Below are 24993 nucleotides of genomic sequence, written 5' to 3'. Positions count from 1 at the left end.
ATATATTTCAATAATGATTGTTCTATAATAGCTTTTCTTGGGACCTGGCATATTCTTTTCTTCTGTAGATTCAAGTTACGTTGATTAAATCTTTGAATGCTTTCCTTTTCCATTTGTTAAGTTGTCTTCTTTAGGGAAAAGAGTTCATACGTTGACTCTCTTTTCTCTTCCATGTCTGTATTTTTCCTTTAAATCTGCTTTAACTCTTTGATCAGAGGTCTTTGTTTGGCCTGCTTTTTACATTCCTGACCTCCATGCCCCTTAATGTGTTTTCATCAGGAACAACTCTTGTTTGTGCTGCTTCCAGTGCAACCTTCCTTTACGCAATGGTTCTGTTTTCTTCTTCCATATCTTTCCTGAGCTCTACTAGCTCCTGCTGCTGCTTCCCCGCGCCCTTGTTCTTGATAATTTCAGGAATTTCTTTCTGTTCATGACAATATGTTTGGGCATCACTTGGTGACACTGGGTTTTTTTGGTGTTTCCTATCTGTTAATTTTGTTTGTTTCTTCCTTTTTTTCTTTTTCTCTTGAAATATCTTTTTACAGTTATTTTTTGGTAGTGATGGTAGTGCTGCTTTTCCTCCTCCTCCTCCTCGTCTTCCTCCATTTTTCTCCTCCTCCTTCTTCATTTTATGATTATGATTATGATTATTTACTCTCGTTGGATGAAAGGCATTATTTTTAGACTATTTGCAGGAGATACGTGCCAGGGAGAAACCAGAGCAGCAATATTCTACACTAGCAGAGATTCTTCATGGTTTGTTATGAGGCTTCTGTGACGTGGGGTGTGTGTGTGTGTGTGTGTGTGTGTGTGTGTGTGTGTGTTAATCTTTACTTCTTCCCAGACAGCAGTAGGCAGCAGTTTTAGGAATGCTCACAATTCAGACTCTGCCATCCATCACCCTCTTGCCATGCCCATGTGTTTCCTCATTCAACGTCTCCTTTTCTACTCTTCCTAGGGACTAAATAGGGTCCAGGGTACCTCGTCACACCAGAGAGAACCACGAGAACTATGCTTGCCAAGTTTTATCTCAGATCTGGAGCCGTGGACCTTCTTTGGGGATCTTACGTCACCACCTCTCTGATACTCACAGCATTTGTCATCCGTTCCCCATCTAGTTTGATTTGAGATTACAGGTTTTCCCTAGCATTTGTGTTTCTGTTTCTTGCTTTCCTGTTTTGAGAGGATAATTTCTGAGAAGAAAAGACACAGATGTCTTTACTATATTATCTTAAATCCAAAATCACAATAATTTTCTTATACCTCCTATTTGTAACTTCTTGCCTTGGGAAAGAAGAGTGTACGTTACTGTGATGTGTGTGTGTGTGTGTGTGTGTGTGTGTGTGTGTGTGTGATGCTTTTGTTACTCTCGAATCAGATACTTTTTCTTCACTCTATCTGAAAAGACTCATTTGGGATGCCACCTGCCCTGTGAACTTCCAATGTGGAAATAATCTTTGTTTTTCTTGATTGGCTCGTTGCTCACATATAGCTGCCGTAACAAACCCCAAAATGAATAATGACACACATAAAATGGAAGTTTATTACCCAGTCGTGTAAAGCACAGGACAAGTGTTTCTCGATTGGCCGATAGTTTACAATCGGCAGTGATTTTAGACCCAGACTCTACATGGCTTCCATGTTGCTTGTCTACATCAAGCCGGCAAAAAAGGGAAGAACGTGGAGAAGTAGGCCGAGGAGATTTTACATGCCAGAAGTGTGGCGGAGATACATCCCCTCTCCTCCTGTTTTACTCTCCAGCGCTAACTGGCAGAGATCCTGGGAAATGTAGTGTAGCTGTGGGGACAGGAAATAGGAAAGGAAAAGGAGGGAGGCTTTATGAACAGCTCACTCTCTAATTGCTCCCCCAGCTTGCCTGTCATAAATGTCTGCGTAGCCGAAGGAACTTGAGTGTTTCTAATCAAATTCATCTCTTCATTCATTCAACAAAATTCATTGTGCTCCTTTTGCAGATTGACTGCATGACTTTGTTAGTTTTAACCCCTATGGCAGGAATGATATTTATTTTTCTGCATTGTCCTGGAAGAAAAAAAAATGAGTTAGTTTAAAGAAAATCCATTGTGCTGAGACTTTTGCCCTTTTTAAAAAATACTGACATCTTCAGTAAAAGGAAAGGATATGAATAATTCCCAACGGGCCAGTAGTTATAGAGTCATATAATATTGTTTCAGTCAAGTTGAATTCACCTGTAGAAGTACATCCTTCCATATTACTTTCTGCACATTTTTCCCCAATTCATAAATGTATCTATCCTCCAAAGGAAATTCATTGACCACTATTTTACAATAGACTGTTAATAGTTGAGTCTACTCAGCTCAATTAAATCCAGAAGATGTAAGTGATGTGTAGATGTGGGTATGGACAAATCCATGAGATAAGAAGTTGTTTAATAGGGGCGCCTGGGTGGCGCAGTCGTTAAGCGTCTGCCTTCGGCTCAGGGCGTGATCCCGGTGTTCTGGGATCGAGCCCCACGTCAGGCTCCTCCGCTATGAGCCTGCTTCTTCCTCTCCCACTCCCCCTGCTTCTGTTCCCTCTCTCGCTGGCTGTCTCTGTCATGTCAAATAAATAAATAAAATCTTTAAAAAAAAAAAAAAAGAAGTTGTTTAATAGCTTGAACTTTTTCAGTAATAAAATCCAAATTAATGCTTATGCCTTAATAGTCCAGGGGTTAGTGTTCGCCACCTCTTCTTCTCGACCACCCCCATTAAAATGTATCAAAAAACCAACTTGTATCCCTGATTCATAGGGAATAAGAGTGGGTTTTATTTGTTTTAGCTGAGCCATCCTGCTAAACCATCGACACCACAACAGTTTATGTTATAATTACTCTTCCTTCTCTTCATCCTGCCCAAGAAGAAGTAGCCCAGGAGTGTATTATTTTTATCATGTCACTTGAGAGAGAGTGTAGTCCTCAGCAAGGCATACCCAGAAAGAGAGGAGCCATTGTGTCCACGGGAACAGGAACGTGTGCAGAGGAACTGAGCCACTTCAGGACTGTTCCTGAGGCCCTTGGATGTCCCCGGCATGTATTGTGACCCCACCGTTCAGCTTCCTCAGACGCCCATTCCTTTTCCTTCCTTTCAGTGGCTGTTCTGTGTGTGTGTGTGTGTGTGTGTGTGTGTGTGTGTATGTGTGTGAGCCAGCATCTTTTCTCTTCGGTAACGTGCCTTAGAAAGAAAAAGTATTTAGTTTGGGAACCCAGTCTGGTTTTTGAATATTGTTACTGCTTTTTATGTACTATCAATTTATTGGTAATATTTATTATAATCAGAGTGGATTTGATACAACACATTCACTAAACGTTTCTCAACTCTTGACTTAAGCATTAGAGATACCTAAGACACCTAATATTAGAGAAACAATGATAGTTCTTTTGTTTATTTACATATATGTCTCATTTAATCCTCATCATAACCTGACGCAATAGGGGTTACTATTCCATACTTTATAGAACATAAAACTGAAATGTAGAGAGGAAAAATAAACTTCCTGTGATCACACAGCTAGAGGGAGAAAGGCCAAATTCAAGCCAAGGTCAGGAGCCATTAACCTGAGCAGACTCTATCCTAGTAAAAGGAGTCAGCTCGACTTCACTACTGTACGAAGGGTGCCATGTTCTCCGTCTCCTCGAGGTGTGTGACTAAAGTATTGAGCTTTTAGTTCGGGCAGGTTTTCAAAAATCCTCTCCCTCATTATTTAGACTCTCCATAGTTCTTCCTTGTTCTAGTGATGCTTTATGGTGAGATTGAGAATATATTGACCAGAGAATTATTATCGTCTAACTTGAGAAACACAGGCAGTTGTTTACTCTGTTTCTTTTTTGGTCCACTTTTCATTATGGACTAAGCCCTGTGCTTAAGACCCTGGAAGCACTTATCCCAGTTGTGTGTAGCGTTAGGTAGCAGCACTGGGAAAATAAATCCAAATCAGTCCAGTTTTAATTTGTGTCTTGGACACTCTCCACAACTAGGGGGGGCTCCACTGGCTCAAGAAAGGCCACAGATCGACACGACAAATCGTGAACACACAGGAATTCTGACTGCGGTGTTGGCTCTCGGCCACAGGACGCAATGGCTTTTCTTATTTTCCTCGGGGGACCTATTGCTGCCTGATGAGGGTTTCTATACGACAGCATGTGCCTTTGCAGTTGGATGGGAATGATTGAACCCCAGAGGGCTTCAGTTTCTTGGTGTCTTTTATACAGAGGAGCAGGCCCCAAAAGGACTTTTTTCATAATGTAATTGTAATAATTATAATAAAGACCAGTGGCCTTTGTGGCAGTTGAAGTTGCTAGATAAAATCTGGGCAACTTTGCCTGTTGATCTTAATTTACTATGACCTCCTGTTTTTCTAGGGTGACAGAGAAGCAGAACTGGGGCTGCCTTTTTCTCCTCTGTGTGATCGAAAGTCAACGATGGTTGCTCAGTCGCAAGTGGGTATGTGTCAACAGCCCTTTGGATGGAAAGAAAAAACAGAGAGGGGTGCCTAGAAGTAAGATCAGATGCTCCCAGCGATTCTTTGGCTGGGAACCTGGCTCCGTTCTGCTGTGCTGTGCTCGTGGCTTTGGCTGGTTGGGTTGACGGAGCTGCTCTCCCCATCCTGCTCCCTGGAATGTGGCTGGCTGGTGGGAAGATTAGACAGTGTTGCTCTGCTGTCTCTATCATTCCCCACCAAGAGTGAAAGGGGCCTCAACTTTCCAGTGTGATGACAAGAATCAGTGGCAAGAAGCCCATTCTATTTCAGCCTCCCCATTCTGCATGCAATACCGGAAGTCTCCCTGGCATTTCTCCTCAATGATGCTTCCTCTGGCCCTGTTTCCAGGACAGTCCCATTTCCTGGATGACCTTACTTCTAGGAATGGCTCATTTTAAATGTTTCCTTCTTTTTAGAAACTTTTTAGCACCTTTTTTTTTTGATGAAGATTATTTGGTACTGCTAATAACCATAATATATGTGCATTACAGAAATCCTCAGATATGAGAGAGGGTACCAGTATCACACATAAATTAAATATCAGCAGTGCTCGTCACTTAGGAGAGTCTGAAATCATTCAAAAAATAAATTCAACAAGGATTTACTGATTTTTTTTCTACTTGTATTTTGAGTACTCGGTCCTTTTTTTCATAATAATATACTGAGTTTCTGTTAGGCGCAAGGTACTGCTAGGCACTAAAATAGATGTTATAAAGACACAAATACAAATTATATATGGTATCTGCTCCCAAAGATATTGAACCAGTATTGGGTGGTAGGCAAGATGTTAGGAAAACAAAATCGATTTGAGTGTTACAGTGCTAAGTTAGAGTTTTGTACGTGGCGCAATTGGGTACAGAACAGAGTGTATGTTAGAAAGACTTGTTGAAGGGTAATATTTGAGTTGGAGCTTAAGAAATAAGTAGGTGTTATCTAGGCAAATGGTGTTGTTGGTTAGAGGTATGTAATGGGGGTGTGGAAGGGCCTTCCAGATAAGGGATTAGCATATACTGAGCAGGGAAATTTAATACAGCCTAGTATGGTCAGGGCATTACAAACAGCTCCATATGGCTAGAGTAGTGGGCAGAGAGTAGGATGAAGCGAGCGACATGTCTGGAGAGAAAAATCAGGGCAGATCTAAAGAATTTTAAGTAAGATTTAAAAATATATAAATTGGTGCTTTAGAATAAGAGTCAGCAAACTGTAGCCTGTGGGCTAAATCTAGCCTACCACGTGGTCCTGTAAATGGTTTTATTATAACACAACGAAGCTCATTCATTTGCGTATTGTCTACAGCTACTTTTACACTACCGTGACAGAGTTAAGGAGCTGTCATAGGTTTGGCCCACAGAACCTAAAATATTCATTATCTGGCCCTTTACAGGAAGAGCTTGTCAATCACCGTTTAGAACGATTTCTGTATCGGTAGCTGGGAGGGTTTTGAGTAAGACTAGAAGCAAGGAAATCAGCTGGGTGCCTTCTGCAGGATTACAAGGAAATGATGAGGGGTGACAGAATGGAGGGAGGAAGGAGACTCTCCAGGAGAGAGGTGGCATGTAGCATATTAAGTATTCAGCTGGACGCAAAGCTACCGTGAAGGCAGCAATCCAGATTAAGTGGTTGGACCCTGGTCCTGTTTATAAGGGTTGGAGGGAAAACTGGTTCAGTTCTGGTTTGGACATGTTGACTTTCACTTGTGTGAAAGCAAAAAGGTGAAAACAGTGTCATTAAACAATTCAGTTTCAGCTTAAGCTGAATTTATAAAATTAGACCACGATTAACTAGCATACAAAGTTGACCATCGGTGTTTCCTTACAGGATACTATGGGTATTTGAGACAATGCTTGTTTTGCCAATTACATTGTAGGACTTTTAACATCCTTCATTGCTGGGCATTAAATGCCAAGATCACCCCCACCTCAGTCATGAAAACCAAATAAGCATTTGCGCCAAACACCATATTTCCTTTTATTGGTATTTCATTTCCTTCCAGCTTTCATGTGGCTGTGTAATGAACTGCCACCAGTAGTTCCAGAGCATATATTTTCTACTAATGTGTCACAGAACACCCAGGTATTTTTGAGCCATTGAGACAGTGACTCTAGCCTAACGTCAACTATCTCCCTAACATGGCGATATCTCAAAGGCACAGTTCCAGATCTGACCCCTCTCCCAATTTCCAGCCCTGTTTCTGCCAGTTCTGCTTCTGCTCTCCCATCTGGATGTGTTCCCAGTACCTCAGAGTCAGCAGATCTAAGACTGAGCCCCCGTTCTTTTCCCCAGCCTCAGCTCCCCCATCATCCCTGGGTTCTCTGCTTTGCTGTGGGAGGTCTCTGACAGTTCCCACTTAGAGGCAGCACCCCCCTCCACGGTGCTGGCACCTGTGCCTCCATGACATCCCCACCTTACAATGGCACTGGATCCTGCCTTCCTTACCTTTCCTTCGAGCTGCCACAACAGCTTCTAAAATGATTGTCCCAGCCTCAGACCTTCCTGCTCTCTTCCCTCATGTCCATCTTGCCAGATTAACTTTCCCAAAGAACATTTAAAAAATCTAACTGATGTTGCCCAAACATCTCAAGGGCCTTCTAGTATCTGCCTAGGTCCCACTCAACTTCTTAGCCAGACCCTTAGGAGCCTCCCTCCCTGAGCTGATGACTACCTGCCTTCCCGAGCTTTCCCTCTCCAACTCCAGAAAAAAGTCCTTACGCCCCAGTCATTCCTCGGGCACACCCTGTATTTTCTCCTATCCTCATCACTTTGCCTACTCCACCCCTTCTACCTAGGGTGAAGAGACTTAGGGCTCAGCTCAAACATCACAACCTCCACAAAGCTGTTCACAGGCCTCTCAGTGGGAAGGAAAATATCCTCCCTCCCTTACCTTCCCAGGGGCCTTCTTCGGACTTCTCCTTTGGCCCTTTCCATATACTCTCAGGGTCATTTTTGTGCGCAGTTAATCTCTCTTATAAACTCCTAGAGGGTAGGCAGACTGTGTTCTGCATCTTTGCCTCTTATGCGCACCGACCACAGCATTTGTTGCAGAGTGGGCTTTGAATATGTGTTTCTTAATCACTAGATTGAGCTAGCTATTAGAAAGTCATAGGAAAGTTATGTAGGAGAAATGGAACTGACCCATATTCAACTCCAGGAATATGTTAAATTAATAAAGACCAACTTCCTCTCTCCTAATGTAATCCTGAGCTCCTCTGTGGATAAACTTTAAAAGAAAGATAAAATTCATCAGTTTCCATAGGAAAATACGGAAAGGCCCAGTGAATTTGTAGTTCCTCTGAAGCGTTGCCGTCTCTCTTCAGGTTTTATTGATTTCATTGTGGAACCCACCTTCACTGTGCTCACGGACATGACTGAGAAGATCGTGAGTCCTTTCATTGATGAAACCTCCCAAACTGGCGGGACGGGACAGAGGCGTTCAAGGTCAGTGGAGACACTTGAAGGACGGGGGTCAGGTCGGCCTGTCCATGAGGACACAGTTGTTCCTTTGGTAGAGATGGGGGTATTTCATAATGATGTTTGCCCCTACCTCTCTTGTAAGAGAGATGTTTGGCTCTTTCTTTTTCTCAGAGGAGTGGAAGCTGAACTGTCTGTGCTCCCCAGGCTGGCCTGGAAGGGAGTGACCAAGATTCACACCATGACTGGTGGGTTTCCAGTGCTGGTCCTCCACCCCGTTCTCTCTCTTGGTGCTTTTGCTCGTGGCAGCACCCATCACAGCACTTTGACCTCCTGGGCCCAGGCAGTCCTTGCTCCCCATACTGCAAAAAGAAAGTACCACTGATCAGAATTCTCAGAAGAAATGAAACTTTCATTTCTAGGTTTATGAAAAGAATAAAGTGGAGGAAGGAAAAAGAACCTGAAAGTTTTAAATCACTTCTGACACAACTTCATTATACTGAGGACAGATCAGTAGCAGGCTCTGGAGTCAGATTCCAGGTTAAACATCCCAATCCCATTACTTGGTAGCCAGACCAACTGAGTGGCCTCAGTTTCCCCATGTAGGTTGTAATACTCCTAGGTTGGAGGGAAGATTAGAATTATTTAGTCTACATAAAGCCCTTATAACAGGGTCAAGCACAGAGGAAGTGCTAACACTTAGTTTTTATTAGCGGTACCACTGCTAGTACCGCCTCTCCTTTCCCTTTTGCCCATGAAAAACCTGGGGCTTTGTTATACAGGAGAATGAAGAGAAAGGAAATTAATGGGGAAAAAAAAGAAAAGAGCAAGAGAGGGAGTAAATAGAAGGGAATATGAGGAGGGTGGGATCCCTGAGATGCTCCAGGTGAATGGACCCAGGGACGACTTCTGACAAGGAGGACCAAAGCCTTCTGCCTGAGTCCCCTGACCCGCAGCCCTGCAAGCACTGGGCTGAATCCTGCTTATCTAGTGAGCCTTGGTTGTGGTTGTCAGTGGTTTGGATTCATGTCAGTCACTGTGCTAGCCAACCTGGAAGCGTGTGAGACCTTCAAGTTTCCCAGAAGGTGATACTTTTTATATATGCAAAGTTGCCCATGTTTAAAGCTTGAAGTAATATTCATTTAACAAATGCCTTTTGTATGACTCATTTCCCGCAATCTCCAGGGTGTCTGTGCCTTTTCAGCTTTCCCGGAAACATAAGGCAATCTTACCCTGGCCTTGGGGATCCTGGGTCAGAGGCAGTCCAGTACGGGGGAGTGGGGAGGTTGGAGCTGGAGAGAAAGAGGTCAAGTGGCTGGGTAACTTGGAAAATGGTCAGTGTGGAAGTAGGTGGGTACACTGGGGAACCAAGTAGAAGCCCAGTTTCAAATTAGTTAATTTCAGAGAGTTGAAGACAGAGAATTCATGTGAGGGAATTCTAGTCCTATTGAATAAGAGGATATCAATCAGCAGCGAAAAATTATGGGGAATAGCGATACTCAGGAGGCTGAAATCTTGATTTTTTTTTTTTTTTTTACCTGCTGAAAATATAGAATTTCCCATTTGTCACATATGGAAAATAAGAATTGCAAACTTCAGGACCCAGGAATTTCACAACACAACTTAAGGAGTGTGAACCACTCCTTTCTGGAGCTCGCTCATTGGCATACATTTTTTTAAACACTAACCTTCCCCTTTGGTGTGACTTTTTGTCCTCCAGTTTGAACAGCATCAGTTCCGCAGACGCAAAGCGATCAGGTGTGAAGAGCACTGGCTCAGAAGGAAGCGCCCCCATCAACAGTGCTGTCATCCCCGTTGATTACAAGAGTTTTAAAGCCACTTGGACTGAAGTGGTGCACATCAATCGGGAGAGATGGAGGGCCAAGGTGCCCAAAGGTAATGTGCCACTGGGGAATCTTCCAGGAGATCTGTCCAAACCCACTTAGAAAACAAGGCATTGCCACCCCTGAGTTATAGCTGTTACACATGAGGCACAACCTCAGGACGTGGATTCAAATGGCTGAATGGTAGGATCCACCATCTTTCGCTCTTCATTCTACGTACCACTCAGTGCGTAACAGAATGAGGCAGACCGCCAGTGCCCCTCTTCAGCATGACCTTTGTGCTATATGACTAAATCCCTCCTGTTGGTATTAAGATCCTGCAGCGGATGGGTCTTGTTATTTCTTGGTTTCTGGAGACCACCCTGTCATTCTCATTTCATGTCATGTGACACAATGACGAGGCCTTAATTTCTTCCTTTATCTAAGTAAAGCCTGGCCAGTAGCCACCTCTGCCGTTACGTTGGGATAGGAGGTGCTTTAATATCCTTGCGCGCATCTTTAGCCTCCTTTCATGTTCTCAGCTTCTCTTCAGTCATGACTCAAGCTGATCTTCTGAGAGGAAAGTAACTTGGAGGCAAAATTCACTGAGGCCAACATCAAAATTCAGATGAGAAAAGTCATGACTCTTGCTACAATAAATAAAAAAGACTGAAATCCATTTGCTCATACATGTATTCATGTTTCTCGAACACATACTACACGATCCATACATATTAAATGCTCATCCTGTAGTCTAGGGAGGAACGCGTACCTGAGATAAGGGTACAATACCGTGGCGCCGGATTCCATGGAGAGACACAAACACAGGTGGCTCTTGGAGCTCATTGAGGGGCCTGACCCCAATGGGATTTGTGGAGGTGAGCCTTCAACAACAGTGTTTGTTAACAACAACCGAATGCCTCCTATGTGCCGAGAGTATAGAGATGAATCACAGACATCCTGGTCCTCAGAGCTCGCTGTCTCCTGAGGGCAGGAGGCATTAACACAGAGTTTCCTTCAAGGAAAGAAGGGAAATTCAGTCAAGGATTTGTGCTTGTCGCCGTCACCCATTGGCCCCAGACCCTCATGACAAGAAAGGAGAGTTTTATCCTCAAACACAACCCCACCACTTTCATCCACCAGTATCCACACGGCAAGTTGAAGGAAGTGTGCGAGTGGCTGGGCAGGACATGTTCTGGCCCGGTTAGCCCCTCATACATCAGGGGCTGCCTCTAGGGTGGCAGAGAAGAGACCTCACTGTTGCAGTTACTTAAATGCCAGCCACTGTGGCTTGTCCACAAAATCCTGTCCAAGTGGCTGCTCGTTTCAGGTGGGGCAAAGGGTTTATATTTATGGCGCTTTTAAGGCATAATTGGGCCCTTATCATTTCGGGACAGATGTTGGACCCTGAGCTATGGAGCCAACACCTCTTCCATATTTTAAATGTAGCCTCTCACAGTCTATTCAGATGCTTGAAACATTTAAATTCTCCCTGTTGGCAGGCGTTGCAAGCAATGGCGGCTACTACATCATCTCAAAAGAGAAGCACTCTCTTATAATCAATTACACTCATTACATTTGATAATCCAATTCCTGACAACACACAGTCTAAAGAGGTACTTCAAAATAATTTGTTTACAGTTATCTGGCTTACTTAAGTTACCTTCTGAGACAAATCACTGAGGGGAGCATTAGATGGCTTCTTTTCCAGGGGAAAATTGTCCCTTTAAGAATGACATAAATAAATGCTAATAATTACAAAATGTTAGGTATGCTGATTGAGATATGGCTAAGCTATTTTGGAAGCATAAAAGGACTTGTCCCTAAGTCTGCTTAGGGTGTTTGGGAAGGCATCTTGTAGCCAGGCCTTCAAGGACGCCTGAAGTTGGGTCCTGCAGGAGATGTTGAAATGGGGAACAAGGAGAAAGGGGATGGACAGAGGTGCAAAGCCTGGGTTATGTGTTTTGTGGGAGGATAGTTTGAATATCAAAGCAAATTTCTGTTAGTGGGGAAATGGAGAATTGAATCCCTCCTTGTACTGTGCTCTTTGACAGATTCATGTAGATTCTTTGAGAAAATTACCTTGTGAGCATGATAATACACATCACAGAGTTGATGCAAAGAACAGAAATAAATATGTAAAGCACTGAGAACGGAGCCTGCATGTGGTTAGTGCCTGATAACTCATAACAGTTACTTTAAAAAAATTGGAAAAGAAAGAGGTTTGAATGCAGAGTTAAGAAGATGGTGGTAAAAATACCAGCCTATCTCTGATACTCTGACATTTTCAGCCTCCCAGGAATGCTGTGGACTAGTTCAGTGGTGTTCAGAGATGCAGTTTATGTCTTTTTTCCCGTTAGTGATCAGTTTGTGCTAGATTATGCCGGCCGTTTTGCTCATTGTTCTTTTCTACCAGAAAACCGTGATTTCAAGAAAGCCTGACCTGCATGGGGCACTTGAATATATGTTGTTATTAAATTGATTAGAATGGGATCTAAAGTCTTGGTTTTATTAACCAACTTGATATGCAAAGCTAGCTAGACCAGAACCCATAGTCGTTAGAAAAGGTAAAATCAATATTTCTTAACAGCTCTCAGGGCTGAAAATTATTATTTCCAAAGATGTGTAGGTATAATAATTTGTAAGTGTGATCAATATTGATCAATTTTTGTTCAGTATTTAATACTTCATAAACATTTTTTTCTGGTGTAAGAATATGTGTTTAGGTTATAATGCTGAAATATATATATATATATGAAAATAAAGTCACTCCTAACCTCTTCAGCAAGATATTGGTGAAATTCTGATATAATTCTTTTTAATTTTATTTATCATGCATATATATTTATATAAGTAAAAATTTTCTGCATAAATTGGAATTGTATTGTCCTATATTTTGTTTTACTATTCCTATTTTAAGCATTTTGTCTTGATACTGAGTATTCTTAGAAAGTATGATTTAAATGGCTGCATTTCCTCTATTTCTGTACATTTTGGTTTTCAGTTCTTCATTATTATATATAACACTGTTATACAAATTCAAGTCTTTGAGCCTACCTCTGATTATTTATCTAGGATAAATTTCTAGATGTGGAATTCCTCTGTCAGAGGAAAAACTGTAAAGCTCTTGATACATATTATCAAATTTCTCTCTGGAAAGTTTTTTTTTTTTTTTTAACTAATGTCTTCCAATAGAAGTGGGAGGTATTTCCCTATATTTCCCCCCTTCATTTTTCCCATTAGGATGTTTATATTTTTATTATTGTTTCATAATAATATTAATTCTTCAATTGACAAAATATCTTGGCAACTTCTGCCCTATCTAGTTTGTCATACACCTTTTAAATTTTTGTCATATGCCTTTTAGTTATGTTCTTTTTTTAATAAGTATAGTCACCATCTGTCAACATATAACGTTATTAAAGTATTATTGAGTATATTTCCTATACTGTAGTTTTCATCTCCATGATTTATTTATTTTGTAGCTGGAAGTTTGTACCTTTTCATCCCCTTTATCGATTTTGCCCATCCCCCTACCCACTAGCTAGCTTTGTAAATGGTCTTTTTAAATATATCCTATTTTGAGGGCGCCTGGGTGGCTTGGATGGTTAAGTGTCTGCCTTCAGCTCAGGTCATGATCTCCAGGGTCCTGGGATCAAGCCCCATGTCAGGCTCCCAGCTCAGCAGAGAGTCTGCTTCTCCCTCTCCCTCTGCCTCTCGCCCTGCTTGTGCTCTCTCTTTCAAATGAATAAATACAAAATATTTTTTAAAAATAATTAAATACATACTATTTTTATTTTACCAGAGATTACCCTTACATTTTTATTGACTTATGTGTCTATCAATGAAAATATGAAATGGTATATAATGATACTCTTTGCAAATGCTGAGATATTTATTGAATTTTTATTTATTTCCTCCAAATTGCTCAGTTTTTGTTGAAATACCATGAGATTTGTAATCTAAGTGATTATAAGTAAACTGTTATTTTGTAATTAACTTAACCTTAATATTACTTTTAATATTTGCTTAAAGTTTTATATCTAGCTTAACAACAATTATTTTTATTTAACACTGAGATTTACTAGTTTTATTGCACATCATTTATATATTTTCCTCATTCTTGAGGTTCTAATACTGGTTGAAGTTTTCTGTCAACTGGAGAACTTCTTGGCTTCCATCTTTAGAAAGATCCTGTGTGAACACCTTCTGAGTCCTTAGATATATAGAAGTATTTTTGTTGTTGTTGTTTTTGTATATAACTAAGAGTTAACTATTCAAAATTTGTATAATATTTTGGTTGTTTGTTTTTCTGTTAGTTTCTCTCCTTCTCATTCCCTCTCTCTGTAAGTAGTAAGTAGGCAATTCAGAAAATTATATCAGGGGATAACTAGTTCAATACCATTTTTAACCAAGAGACTATAAACCATTATTTAGAAAGGGAAATTGAATGAAGAAATCAATGTACTTCTCCCAGAATGCATAGGCCTTCAGTGTGGGATAGAACGAGCTCTCAAGAGGAATGAGAATTGTGGATGGTGATGGCTCTGCTCTGCCTGGCTCTACCTTAACTCATTAGCTGCTTGTTTGGGCCATTTTCTTTTTTTTTTTTTAATGTTTTTTTATTATATTATGTTAGTCACCATACAGTACATCCCTGGTTTCCGATGTAAAGTTCGATGATTCATTAGTTGCATATAACACCCAGTGCACCATGCAATATGTGCCCTCCTCACTACCCACCACCAGTCTATCCCATTCCCCCACCTCCCTCCCCTCTGAGGCCCCCAGTTTGTTTCTCATAGTCCATAGTCTCTCATGCTTCATTCCCCCTTCTGATCGCCCCCCCTTCTTTATCCCTTTCTTCCCCTACCAATCTTCCCAGTTCTTATGTTCCATAGATGAGAGAAATCATATGATAATTGTCTTTCTCTGCTTGACTTATTTCACTTAGCATTATCTCCTCCAGTGCCGTCCATGTTGCAGCAAATGTTGAGAATTCGTTCTTTCTGATAGCTGAGTAATATTCCATTGTATATATGGACCACAACTTCTTAATCCAGTCATCTGTTGCAGGGCATCTCGGCTCCTTCCACGATTTAGCTATTGTGGACATTGCTGCTATGAACATTGGGGTGCATATGGCCCTTCTCTTCACTACATCTGTATCTTTGGGGTAAATACCCAGTAGTGCAATGGCTGGGTATAGGGTAGCTCAATTTTTAACTTTTTAAGGGACCTCCACACTGTTTTCCAGAGTGTCTGTACCAACTTGCATTTGTTTGGGCCATTTTCATTGTGAGTCAAATCACCACATATAGTCTGCGACGGGAAGCAAAAGGAAATGAAATTGAACCATGACATTTGCTTTCCACTAGTCTAGAAGCCTAAGAGTGTCATGGATGCTAAAACTAAGAGCTCAAAAGTTTAATTCTATAAATATTATCCTCGGAACCTTGTAGCACATACAAATTTATTGTGCACTTGCCTACTTTTTCTCTTTGTAAGAAAGGTTTATGTATATTAATAATTTCACCCTGAAAATATGTGGCACAAACATACCTCCTGTCCATTTTTTTTTCTTATTTCCATGTTTGCTTGTTTTTGTCTATTTATTTTGGGTAGCACCACTGGGTGCTGATGGCTGGTCGCCCTAATAGCAGATATTTCAAAGAATCAAGGCGAGATGGAAGTAGAGAAGCTGAAGAACATTGCAGAGCCACCTGGGGCAGCACAATTGCCACAGGGAAAGGAGTCAGAGTGGGGCAGGCTCACCTAAGGTCTGAGTATGAGGTCATAAGAGCTGCCATTCACCAGTCAATCATTAATTACCTGGTATCAGTAGCAATTGAGCAAAAACAGATTTGTTTCTAAAATGTACCTTCTCCCAGTTTTTTTTTTTTTGCTAGATTTTCCATAGAAAATTGTTCAGACTCAGTTGTCAAATGAATTTTTCCTACTCAGATAATATTTTATGCTCTTCTGTAGCAAACCAGAATTTAACACCTTCAGTTTTAATCAGTTACTTTTAACTTGCGGATATTTCGAAGGTTGAAAGTTTGCCACAGATATAGTGGGGATTCTGTGAGGGGACCATGAATTATTTCACCTGGTACCTGACTATGAATGAAAATTCTCTTCCCCCTCACTTTTCCTCTCTGTGTAGTGAGTACAGTCATCTTTTTACTCACCTGTATTAGTGGTTAAGGAAACCAGCATTTGTCAAGTGGCTAACTGTTCCAGCATAGGACTTTAGAGTTTATATACTTTCTGTATATAAACTGTATATATACTTTCTGTATATAAACTTTCTGTATATATATATCCAGGTCTGGATTACAGATGGTGGAATATGCACAAGTCAGGTTCATTGGCAGATAGGCCCAATCATAGCCGTTGTGCACAGTTTCATTTAGTTAACAGATACTCCATGCACATCTGCTATGTGCCAGGCGCTGTACCAAGCATTGGAATTCGGCGGTGGAGATGACATTTGACCTCTGTCCTCAGGGCACTGTGGGAGATGAGAGGAAGTCTGGTTGAACATTCCAGGGGGCCTTCTGTGACCCTGTAGTCCACTGAGAATGCCGTCTCAACATCCACAAGGGCATTCTCTTACTCTTTCTGTAGAAGTCAGAAGACAGATTATACTCTGTATTTGCATAATTATGTTATTTTGTAAAGAAATCTTTCCTTACCTTTTCATTGTAAAGTATAAATGCATCCTGTTGGGAAGCAGAATGTCAGAAAATATTGAAAGGCAAACATTTAAAATTTAAATCAGTGCTCGTCCATCCTGATTGCATGTTAGAATCATCTGGAGAGCATTTAAAAGATCCTATCCTTGCCCCTCTCCCTCCAGAATATGATTTAATGTGTCTGGGGTGAGGTCAGGGCATTGAATCGAATGGGTTGGATGAATCAATGAAAAGATTAATGAAAACGTCATAATATATTAAGGAGGACATTTGAGCCAGGCAGATGTAGAGGCAGAAAAAGCAAAACGAAGCCAGAGATCAAAGACATCCACGAAATACAATGCTGGAAAGCCCCATGAACACGTGAGCTGGATTCGATTTGGGCTTTGTGCTCTTAAGCAGCTCAAACTAGGGGAAACATAACCACCCTGGTGCCCATCAGATTACAAACAGACTTGTTGTCTGTGAAACCTAGCTTTTTCAGGAGCAAGATACAAAGGGAAATAAAGAGGACCCTTGATAATGAGGTGTGGATATTTTTAACACATCTAGAGAAAAAAATGCCATAATGTTTTTTATAATGGATGGCACAATCTGGAAGAACTTTTGAATCAGTTGGATGCCAACTAGGGTGAGTCTCTCCCCAAGGGAGGTCTCTGTTAGGTGTGTGTTACTTCCTACAATCCAGCGCCACCTCATTGCCTCCAAGGCTCTGCAGGATCTCAACTCCGAATGTCCTTGGTTGGTTGACCATATCATCTGTCACTAACCTCTTCTAAATTTGTGTTAGCCATACTGACTAACTCAGTATCCCTTGAACATACCAACTTCATTCCTACCTCGTAGCCTTGACATTTTTTATTTCCTCTGCCTAGAATGCTATTTTCCCTGATCATTTCAGGGCCGGCAATTCATCATTAAGAATTTGTCAGATAGCACTTTTCTTTGCCTCCTGATCTAATGTCACCTCCCTCCCTTATGCTGGTCCTCTTCCATCATATTACTTTTCTTTATTTTTGCTGTGCCTTTTTCACCGCCTGAAATTATCTTTGTGACTTGTTTACTTAATTATGGTCTTTTCTCTTCCATTAAGTCTTGCTTGCTACTCCATTCCCAGCACCTAAAATGGTACTTGATGCTGTCGCTGCTCAATAAATATTAGTTGGATGAATGAACCCATCTTTTCATGAATACTTGATCATATGCAATTATGCTATGTTTTTGATGAAACACAGAGCCAGACCCTTTCACAGTGAACAGAATTGGAAATAAGGCTGACATCCTTTCGCTAAAGGGGAAGATGCAGACCTGGGTACCTGCCCAGACTAAAGGCTACCTCTAATCTCGGGGACAGTTTGAAGACCATGCTTTTTGTAAGGCCTAATTATCCCCTTCCTACTTTTAAGTTCACAAACAGTGACCTGAAACTGTGGCGATTATTTTTCCTGTCTTTCTGTTTTGTAATCAACTGTTTATGTTTAAACTCCAGAGCCTAAACAAATCTCCATGAAACTCCAATTTTTAGTGTGGCCATGGGAGAGTTTTGTAATGTCCCCAAGCCTTGACTTCACATTTATAAAATAGGGTTATAATAAAGTAGCTACCGCCTAAGGCTGTTTTGAGAACGAAAGGAAGTAATCCTTGAAAAGCACTTAGCATAATACCTGGCATAGAGGACACACTCAAGAGAAGTTATTGATGATAAATATTGAAAATGCCAATTGTCGTATTGGTTTGTTAATGATTATCATTATTATTATTATTACTTTCTCCCTGCCCCTTCTTCTCACCCACTATTTTCAGAAATGACATCACCATGAACCGATTTCATTGGTTTCCTGAATATACACACTAATCTGACTTGAATTAACCAGAAATAGACCCCACTCAGTGCAAATACTTGTTTTTGTTTAAAGAGGCCATTCTCCTAATAGTGTGACCTCTTTTCATCTTTTCCGTGCCTTTCCTGACTTGCCATGGGTACAGAGGAGAAGGCCAAGAAGGAAGCAGAGGAAGAAGCTCGCCTGGCCGCCGAGGAGGAGCAAAAGGAAATGGAAGCCAAGAGCCAGGCTGAAGAAGGCGCGGCTGGCAAAGCTGAGAAAAAGACATCTGGGGAAGCTAAGAATCAAGTCAGTGGAACACGCACAAACAAAAGCGACAACCCTCGTGGGAAAAATTCCAAAGCTGAGAAGTCCTCAGGAGAAAAACAACAGAATGGTGAGTACAGTTTCACTGGTGAAAGACTCTTTTCGGGGTGTTAATGACGTGATGAGTGGAAGCTGGCGAACAACCGCACCTGTGCGGATGTGGCCCTCGGAGCCGGTGTCTCCCGTCTCCCCAGCTGTGGCACATCACACCTCACTGGGCCGTGGGTCCCAGTAGGAGCCCATCAAAAGAAGCCAGAGGCTGGCTTGGGCCATTCTCTCCGGGGAGATTATATTTTTCAGGCCCTTCCCAGCTGTTCTGGAGACTATGGCCAGTGCCTGCCTGTCCACTGGGGAAATAACTATTACCAATGTCAGCACATTCCGGAGAGCTCACTGCCCAGACGGGTGGATGGAAAGTGTCTTCCATATGCACTATCCCTCTAGCAGGCGGGGCTGGGGCTCAGGCCTATGTAGGGTCTGTTCCTGTAGTATGTGTCTGTATGTCTGTACGTATATTAGGGTGACCACCTATCCCAGTTTGCCTGGGACTGAGGGGTTTCCTGGCATCTAGAGCTTTAGATTTTAAAACCAGAAAAGTACCAGGCAAACCCAGATGATCTGGTCACCACCTTGTGCGCTGTGCTTGGCACTGAGAATTTAGAAATGGAAAGGCCACAATCTCATCAGGGACACGGGCATCCTTAGAAATCATTCTGAGCAAGTAACAGTCATGGCATGGCAGCTAAAATGCTCTAAGGATCATGTCAGAAAAGAGACATTAGCTTTGTTGCGTCTGAGGCTCGTGGAATGGAGAAATGTCAAAGCAAGCTTCAGGGGGTGATGGAGCCTGAGCTGTGTTTTAAATGCTGAATTTGCTGGTCAGATGGGGGATAGGGACTTCTTCACCAGAGGGAACAAGACGAGCTGAGGCACAAGGGCGTGGAATTGGTTCCCTTGTTTGGGAAAGAGCAGGAAGTTCAGACTCTCTGGAGCTTTCAAGGGCCAAGTTGTGGCAAGGTAGTTTTGCAGTCCGACAGACCTGGATTCAAGGCATAGCTGTGCCTCTCACTTCTTGGTGGCCTTACCCAGGTTACTTAACCTTCTACTGGCTCTAGAAAGTGTGCATAATACCTGCTCACAGCAGGACCACTTATGAGCCTCCAATAATGAGAAGGATAGCAGAGACAACGACCACAATAGAATAATTAACATTTATTGACCATCCACCAGATGCTTTTCTAAGTCCCCTCTTGACGTGTTTATCCTCTTACCCACCTGGCAGGCCACGCTGTAGCTATCACGTATGCTACAGAGCCTGAGTAAATGCGGGAGACGAAGGAGATGCTTAGCACAGCCGTCTCCAATTATTTTTACCATGAACATACAGAACATGTAGAATCAGAAAACAGTATTTTAATACATATGATAATGTTTCTAGCTCATATCATGTTCCAAGAGCTTTGCCCAAATTCCGTCAGGTGACCCCGGGAGCACTGTAGGAGGCAGAGAAGGCCTTCATCCACCTTGTCCGGCCCCTCAGCAGCTTGGTTCTGGAGACCGCTCCCAACGAGTTAGCTTTGTATTCAAGTGCATCCTTGGCCAGAAAATACGTTCAGTTGTACAAGAATTGATGATATACCTGTTGGAGTGTTTCGAGGACAGTGCAAAAGACCCCCTCTCACCCCTCCCAAGGTCAGAACCAACTAAGAGAGAGCAGAATCAGGAAGTCAGTGATCAAAATATTAGCTCCACTGCAACTGGAGTTGAATTGGAAAACGTGACTTGGTCTGCTGAGCACATGGGTTTCTTCACACATTAGCCTTGAAGTGAGTTTAGCCAACCAGATACTGGCAGCGCGGGCAGGCCTAGGACCTGCCACCTCGTTCCCACCCCAGCACCCCAACACCCCAGCACCCCAGCGGGCTGCTTCTGGAGTGATGCACAAGGTGTGTGTCTTACGGAAAACGCATCTCAGAGGGGGTTGGGAACTAGAGAAATGGCTGGCTGAACTGAGCTTTGCGTTCTCAAACTCCTCCTAGATGAGCTTCTCCTTCTCGAAGGAGAGTATGGAAGGGCTCCAGAGAGAGGCAAGATGTGTTTCTGTCCCACCTTTTTTTTCTTTTAGGAAAGTGGGTGAAAAATGACTTTCCCTTAGTAAAAGTAATATCAATAACATTTACTGAATGCTTAATATATGCCAGACATTGGACATGAGATTTTACCTACATTAAATCATTTAAAAATGCTAACGACTCTGTGCCGTCGATATATGCATTCCCGTTTTGTGGATGAGGAAATGGAGACTCAGAGAGGTTCAATCACTTGCTGAAGGTCAAGCAACCACTAAGTAGAGATTTCAAGTCAAATTCAGGTCTGAGTCCAAATTCTATGTTTCATAATCAGCACGTCCCTACTATTTGCAAGTTTCGGCGCTATTGGGGAGAGTAGGAAATCAGAGGAATATTGAGGCTGCGCCGAGGTCCGCAAGAAGCTTCTAATCTATTCCAGGGGTTGGAGCACTTTTCCTGTGAAGAACCAGATAGTAAATATTGTAGACTTTAAGAGCCATGCAGTCTCTCTTGCAACTGCTTAACACTCCTGTTTTAGTGCAAAAGTAGCCACCAATAACATATAAACAAATGAGCGTGGCTGAATTCCAATAAAACTTTATCTATAAAAATTCAAGTTTGAATTCTATATAATTTTCAAATGTCCTTAAATATTCTCCCTTTTTTTTCAACCATTTAATAATAGACTATTGTTAGTGGGCCATATAAGACCAGGCACTGGGGCCATGTTTGGCCCATGGGCCATAGTTTGCCAACCCCTGATCTGGTCAGGGAGAGAAACCAATGAACATAAACATGCCGGTCATAGAGAAGGCTATGAATTCTATGTGATGAGTATAAACAAATACCCAGAGAGGGCAGAGGTGGCAGGAATCAATTTTGAAGACCCTTAGAGGGAGAGCCTGAAAGAAACAAACAGCAGCCTGAGTTTTCAACTAGGCTGGGTTGATTTCACAACTGTGTTTATTTCCCAAAGTAATCAACAGTCTACCATTTCCCTTAAAAATTAAGTATTAAATGAGAGATGGGAAAAGAAGTCAATTTTAAGCAATAATAAGAAAGGCTAATGGTGGTTCGAGACTGTGTTACAGCAGCCTAATTAAAATGATTTATAACTGTGCAGAAAGGCTCTTTGGTTTCCCCTGTTTATTGAATAACAGCTCACATCAGCCATTAGTCCATATACAACCCGTGGGAAATTACCTAATGGATTCTGTTCAAGGAACATCATCAAACAAACACGTGTCACTTTCCCATCATCCTTCTTTGTGGTCGCCCAAGATACTTCCAGGATGGAACCAGAGGACAGTGGTTAAGTGGGGTTCTAGAGGTGTTTTTATCAGCAACTATGAGATCCCCATCTCAAGCTTTGGTCACCATCAAGGTACTTCCTCTTTCAGCCTCCCCAGCCCTGACTGAGGAAAAGGCAGGCTGCCCACAGGCTGCTGGCTAGCATCCAGCAAATTGAACCTCTCCTGCGACTTCTGGAAGACATCCTGGTCTTGCTGCAGCTGTGCATAAAGCTCCAGTCCAGGAAAACCTTGAAGTTCAGGCATAAAGTATTATGCATTAGGGTGTGAAGGCTCATTTAGGAAAGAAAGACATTTTTCTGCAGGGAATTAGTTTGACTACAGGGCTCAAGATCCTTGAGTTCATCTCTGGCATCCTTAAAACAAGAAGGAGCCAGTATTTGGACTGTTTCGTGGGACCTCCAAAGGAATCCTCCCTTTGGCCGTTGGTGGTAAAGGGTGATGATCATGTCCTTCGCTTGAACTCCTCCTGCTTACACCCTGGCTAGAGTTGACCCCCTTTTCCCTCAGTCCCTTCAGCCAGCTCATCCCATTTCAGAATTAAGAGTAAGAGGAAATGTGGAAAATTTATTGACTCCTAACTTAGCTTAGGATTTGTCAAATTCCATTGAAAATACTTTGTTGAAAATATCACAACCCAAGATGGTCTTAAATTATCCTTAGATAACCATTTCTTCATAAATCTGTAGGCCAAAGGCATTTAGAAATGGCAGCAGTAAACAGAAGCCTGAAATTGAAACCTTGAGCTTCATAGGGAAGTTGCGAGATACAGTGGTGGAGAGCTTAGCTTCTGGAATCAGACCCATCTGTGTATATTGTGGTCGATTGCTTTATTTATGCCTTAGGTTCCATAGCCATAAAATGGAGATGGTAATATGAGTTTCATGTCCATTCTTCACAAGTCGGTTTAAGCAAAATCACTTTGTGGAAAGATCAGTTGGCCATCTATGCAAAAACTGTTAGACGAATGGCTTAAACCAGATCTACGGCTGCCAACAGGAGCAGTTTTGCTGCCAGAAGGAGCCACACATGCAAGGTTATGGGCAGAGGTGGGGCCGGCGGTGGTGTGTGAACCACTGGCAGGTGGCCGGTGTGCTGCACTCAACACAGCTGGATGGACCAGCATGTGACACAGTGGCTGCAGAGAAGCCAAAGGAAAACTCACGCTTGGAAAACATCCTCAGTCATTTGATGAGTTTGTTATTCTGCAAATTGATCATTTAGTGAATTAAACTGTGATGAATTTATCTACTTTCAATCACAGTACCTTCATAATGAGGTTGTTAGAAGAATATAATGAAATGATGCATACGATATGCCTGGCACAAAGAAAGCAAAAAAGATAGGACCCTGCTTACTCCTTCCTAGTTGCAATTATTCTTAGGGTCTTCTTGTTTCAAGAAGTACCACTATTTTAGTTGTAATGTATTCTGGGTTTTATGCAGGCTAAAAAGAAAGATGCTATTAGTAAGACTCTGAGAAAATTTTCCAAAACTTGAGAATGAGGCTGAGGGAAGGGTTGCTGTGTCCTTTCAATGTCACAGTGGCATACTCTTGAACAGACATGGCCAGGGATTATTTAATTATCTTAGACAGGGGTCAGCAAGCTTTCTCTGTGTTGGCCCAGCCAGTCACTATTCCTGGTTTTGCGTGTTTCTGTGGCAGCTATGCAGCGCCTACCACCACGGCGTGAAAGCAGCCACAGACAGTATGTGAACGAATGCATGTGCCTATTCCCAAAGATCTCTGTTTCCAAATTGGCCGCTGAGCTACAGGTGGGTGACTCCCACTTTAGGAGAACATGACTGTGTTTAACTTTGTCATTTACTGTTGACTCAAGCGTAGGTACTGTGAGGTTGTATGCTAACTTACAGATTTTTGACTATTAGAGGAGATTACCCCCCTACCCACAGGTTGTGATTTTATTGCCCTGTAGGACAAAACCAGTTCTGTTTCTAACACAGCAGTCTTATTTTTAACAGTTTTCTAAAATGCCTATAAATACCAATTTCCTTAAATGCCCTTGGCATCACCCTTACTATCTCTCGGGTTCCTTCATGAATGAATTAAGTAAGTTTTTGACACGTGTTTATTCTACATCTGTTTGCATAGTGTTTCTTAACATTTACAAATCATATTTTGACAAGCTCGTTATTTAGAATACCATTTATAGCTCCGTTTTAGAGTTCAGTTGGCATTGCGTGATGTGCCAGATATCACATTCACTACCTTCAATACATTTATCCTTATAGTATGTCTATAGAGTAGCTATTATTACCCCCATTTTGCAAATGAGGAAACTGAAGCATGTAGAAGTTAAGTAGCTATGAGCTGGCATAACTTACATTTGACCTAATTTTTTCCACACTCCACAGCCCAATAATAAAGCTGAACTGCCTTTCTCGGAAAATAAACATTATTGGCTTAAGTGCAACGTTGTTTAACAGGAACTTTGTCTTAATTTCTGGATCATAATCTTAACTTTTAAGACCTAATATATGGTTTAAAAAGATATTTACTTTTAGACATGTACCCCCCCATGACTAAAATTATGCATTTTTTTCATCTTTTTACCTTGACAAGTTTAAAACTATTTATAACTTCCCTTTTAGCTGTGTACATATGCTGTTTGTCATGTTTATTACTTTCAGGTGACTTGAAAGATGGTAAAAATAAGACCGACAGGAAGGATCAATCCAATGTCGGAAGTGATTCAAAGAAAACAGATGGTAAGAGCATAATTTCCATTATATTTTTCCATAAAATGTGCGATTTAATGCAGGTTTGTTAGAATTACACCTAGAATTGAAATTGTGGTTGTTAATATACTCTGATATTATACCCTAAAAAAACCCTTCCCTACATTTAAGGAGTACTTGATTCCTATTTCAATAATTTACTGATTATTGTTGTATCTCTTCCCGTCCACCATCCTTTTCTCCATCACAAATGCATTCTATACTCTCTCTCTCTTTACCACTTGCCATTTTTTCACTTTCACTTTAAAGTTGCCTCTGGGCTTGCTGATTGGAATGGAATGGAGT

General features: G+C 41.7%; 1 protein-coding gene across 11 annotated transcripts in view; it reads left to right on the top strand.

Annotated features, from left to right (window-relative positions):
• Positions 1-24993, top strand: part of PDE1C (phosphodiesterase 1C) — a 517847-nt gene that overhangs the window by 441694 nt on the left and 51160 nt on the right. For all 11 annotated transcript variants that reach the window (XM_026508814.2, XM_048212794.2, XM_026508832.4 and 8 more), the window contains 5 exons: positions 4376-4457; positions 7809-7929; positions 9623-9798; positions 18410-18640; positions 24601-24678. In XM_026508814.2, coding sequence (XP_026364599.1) covers positions 4376-4457; positions 7809-7929; positions 9623-9798; positions 18410-18640; positions 24601-24678 — 688 coding nt within the window. The remainder of the gene's footprint in view (positions 1-4375; positions 4458-7808; positions 7930-9622; positions 9799-18409; positions 18641-24600; positions 24679-24993) is intronic.

This window comes from Ursus arctos, unplaced genomic scaffold (genome assembly GCF_023065955.2).
Source record: "Ursus arctos isolate Adak ecotype North America unplaced genomic scaffold, UrsArc2.0 scaffold_3, whole genome shotgun sequence".
Taxonomy (NCBI): domain Eukaryota; kingdom Metazoa; phylum Chordata; class Mammalia; order Carnivora; family Ursidae; genus Ursus; species Ursus arctos.
The sequence above is the reverse complement of the archived record's forward strand: the minus strand, read 5'-3'. Positions and strand labels throughout refer to the sequence as shown.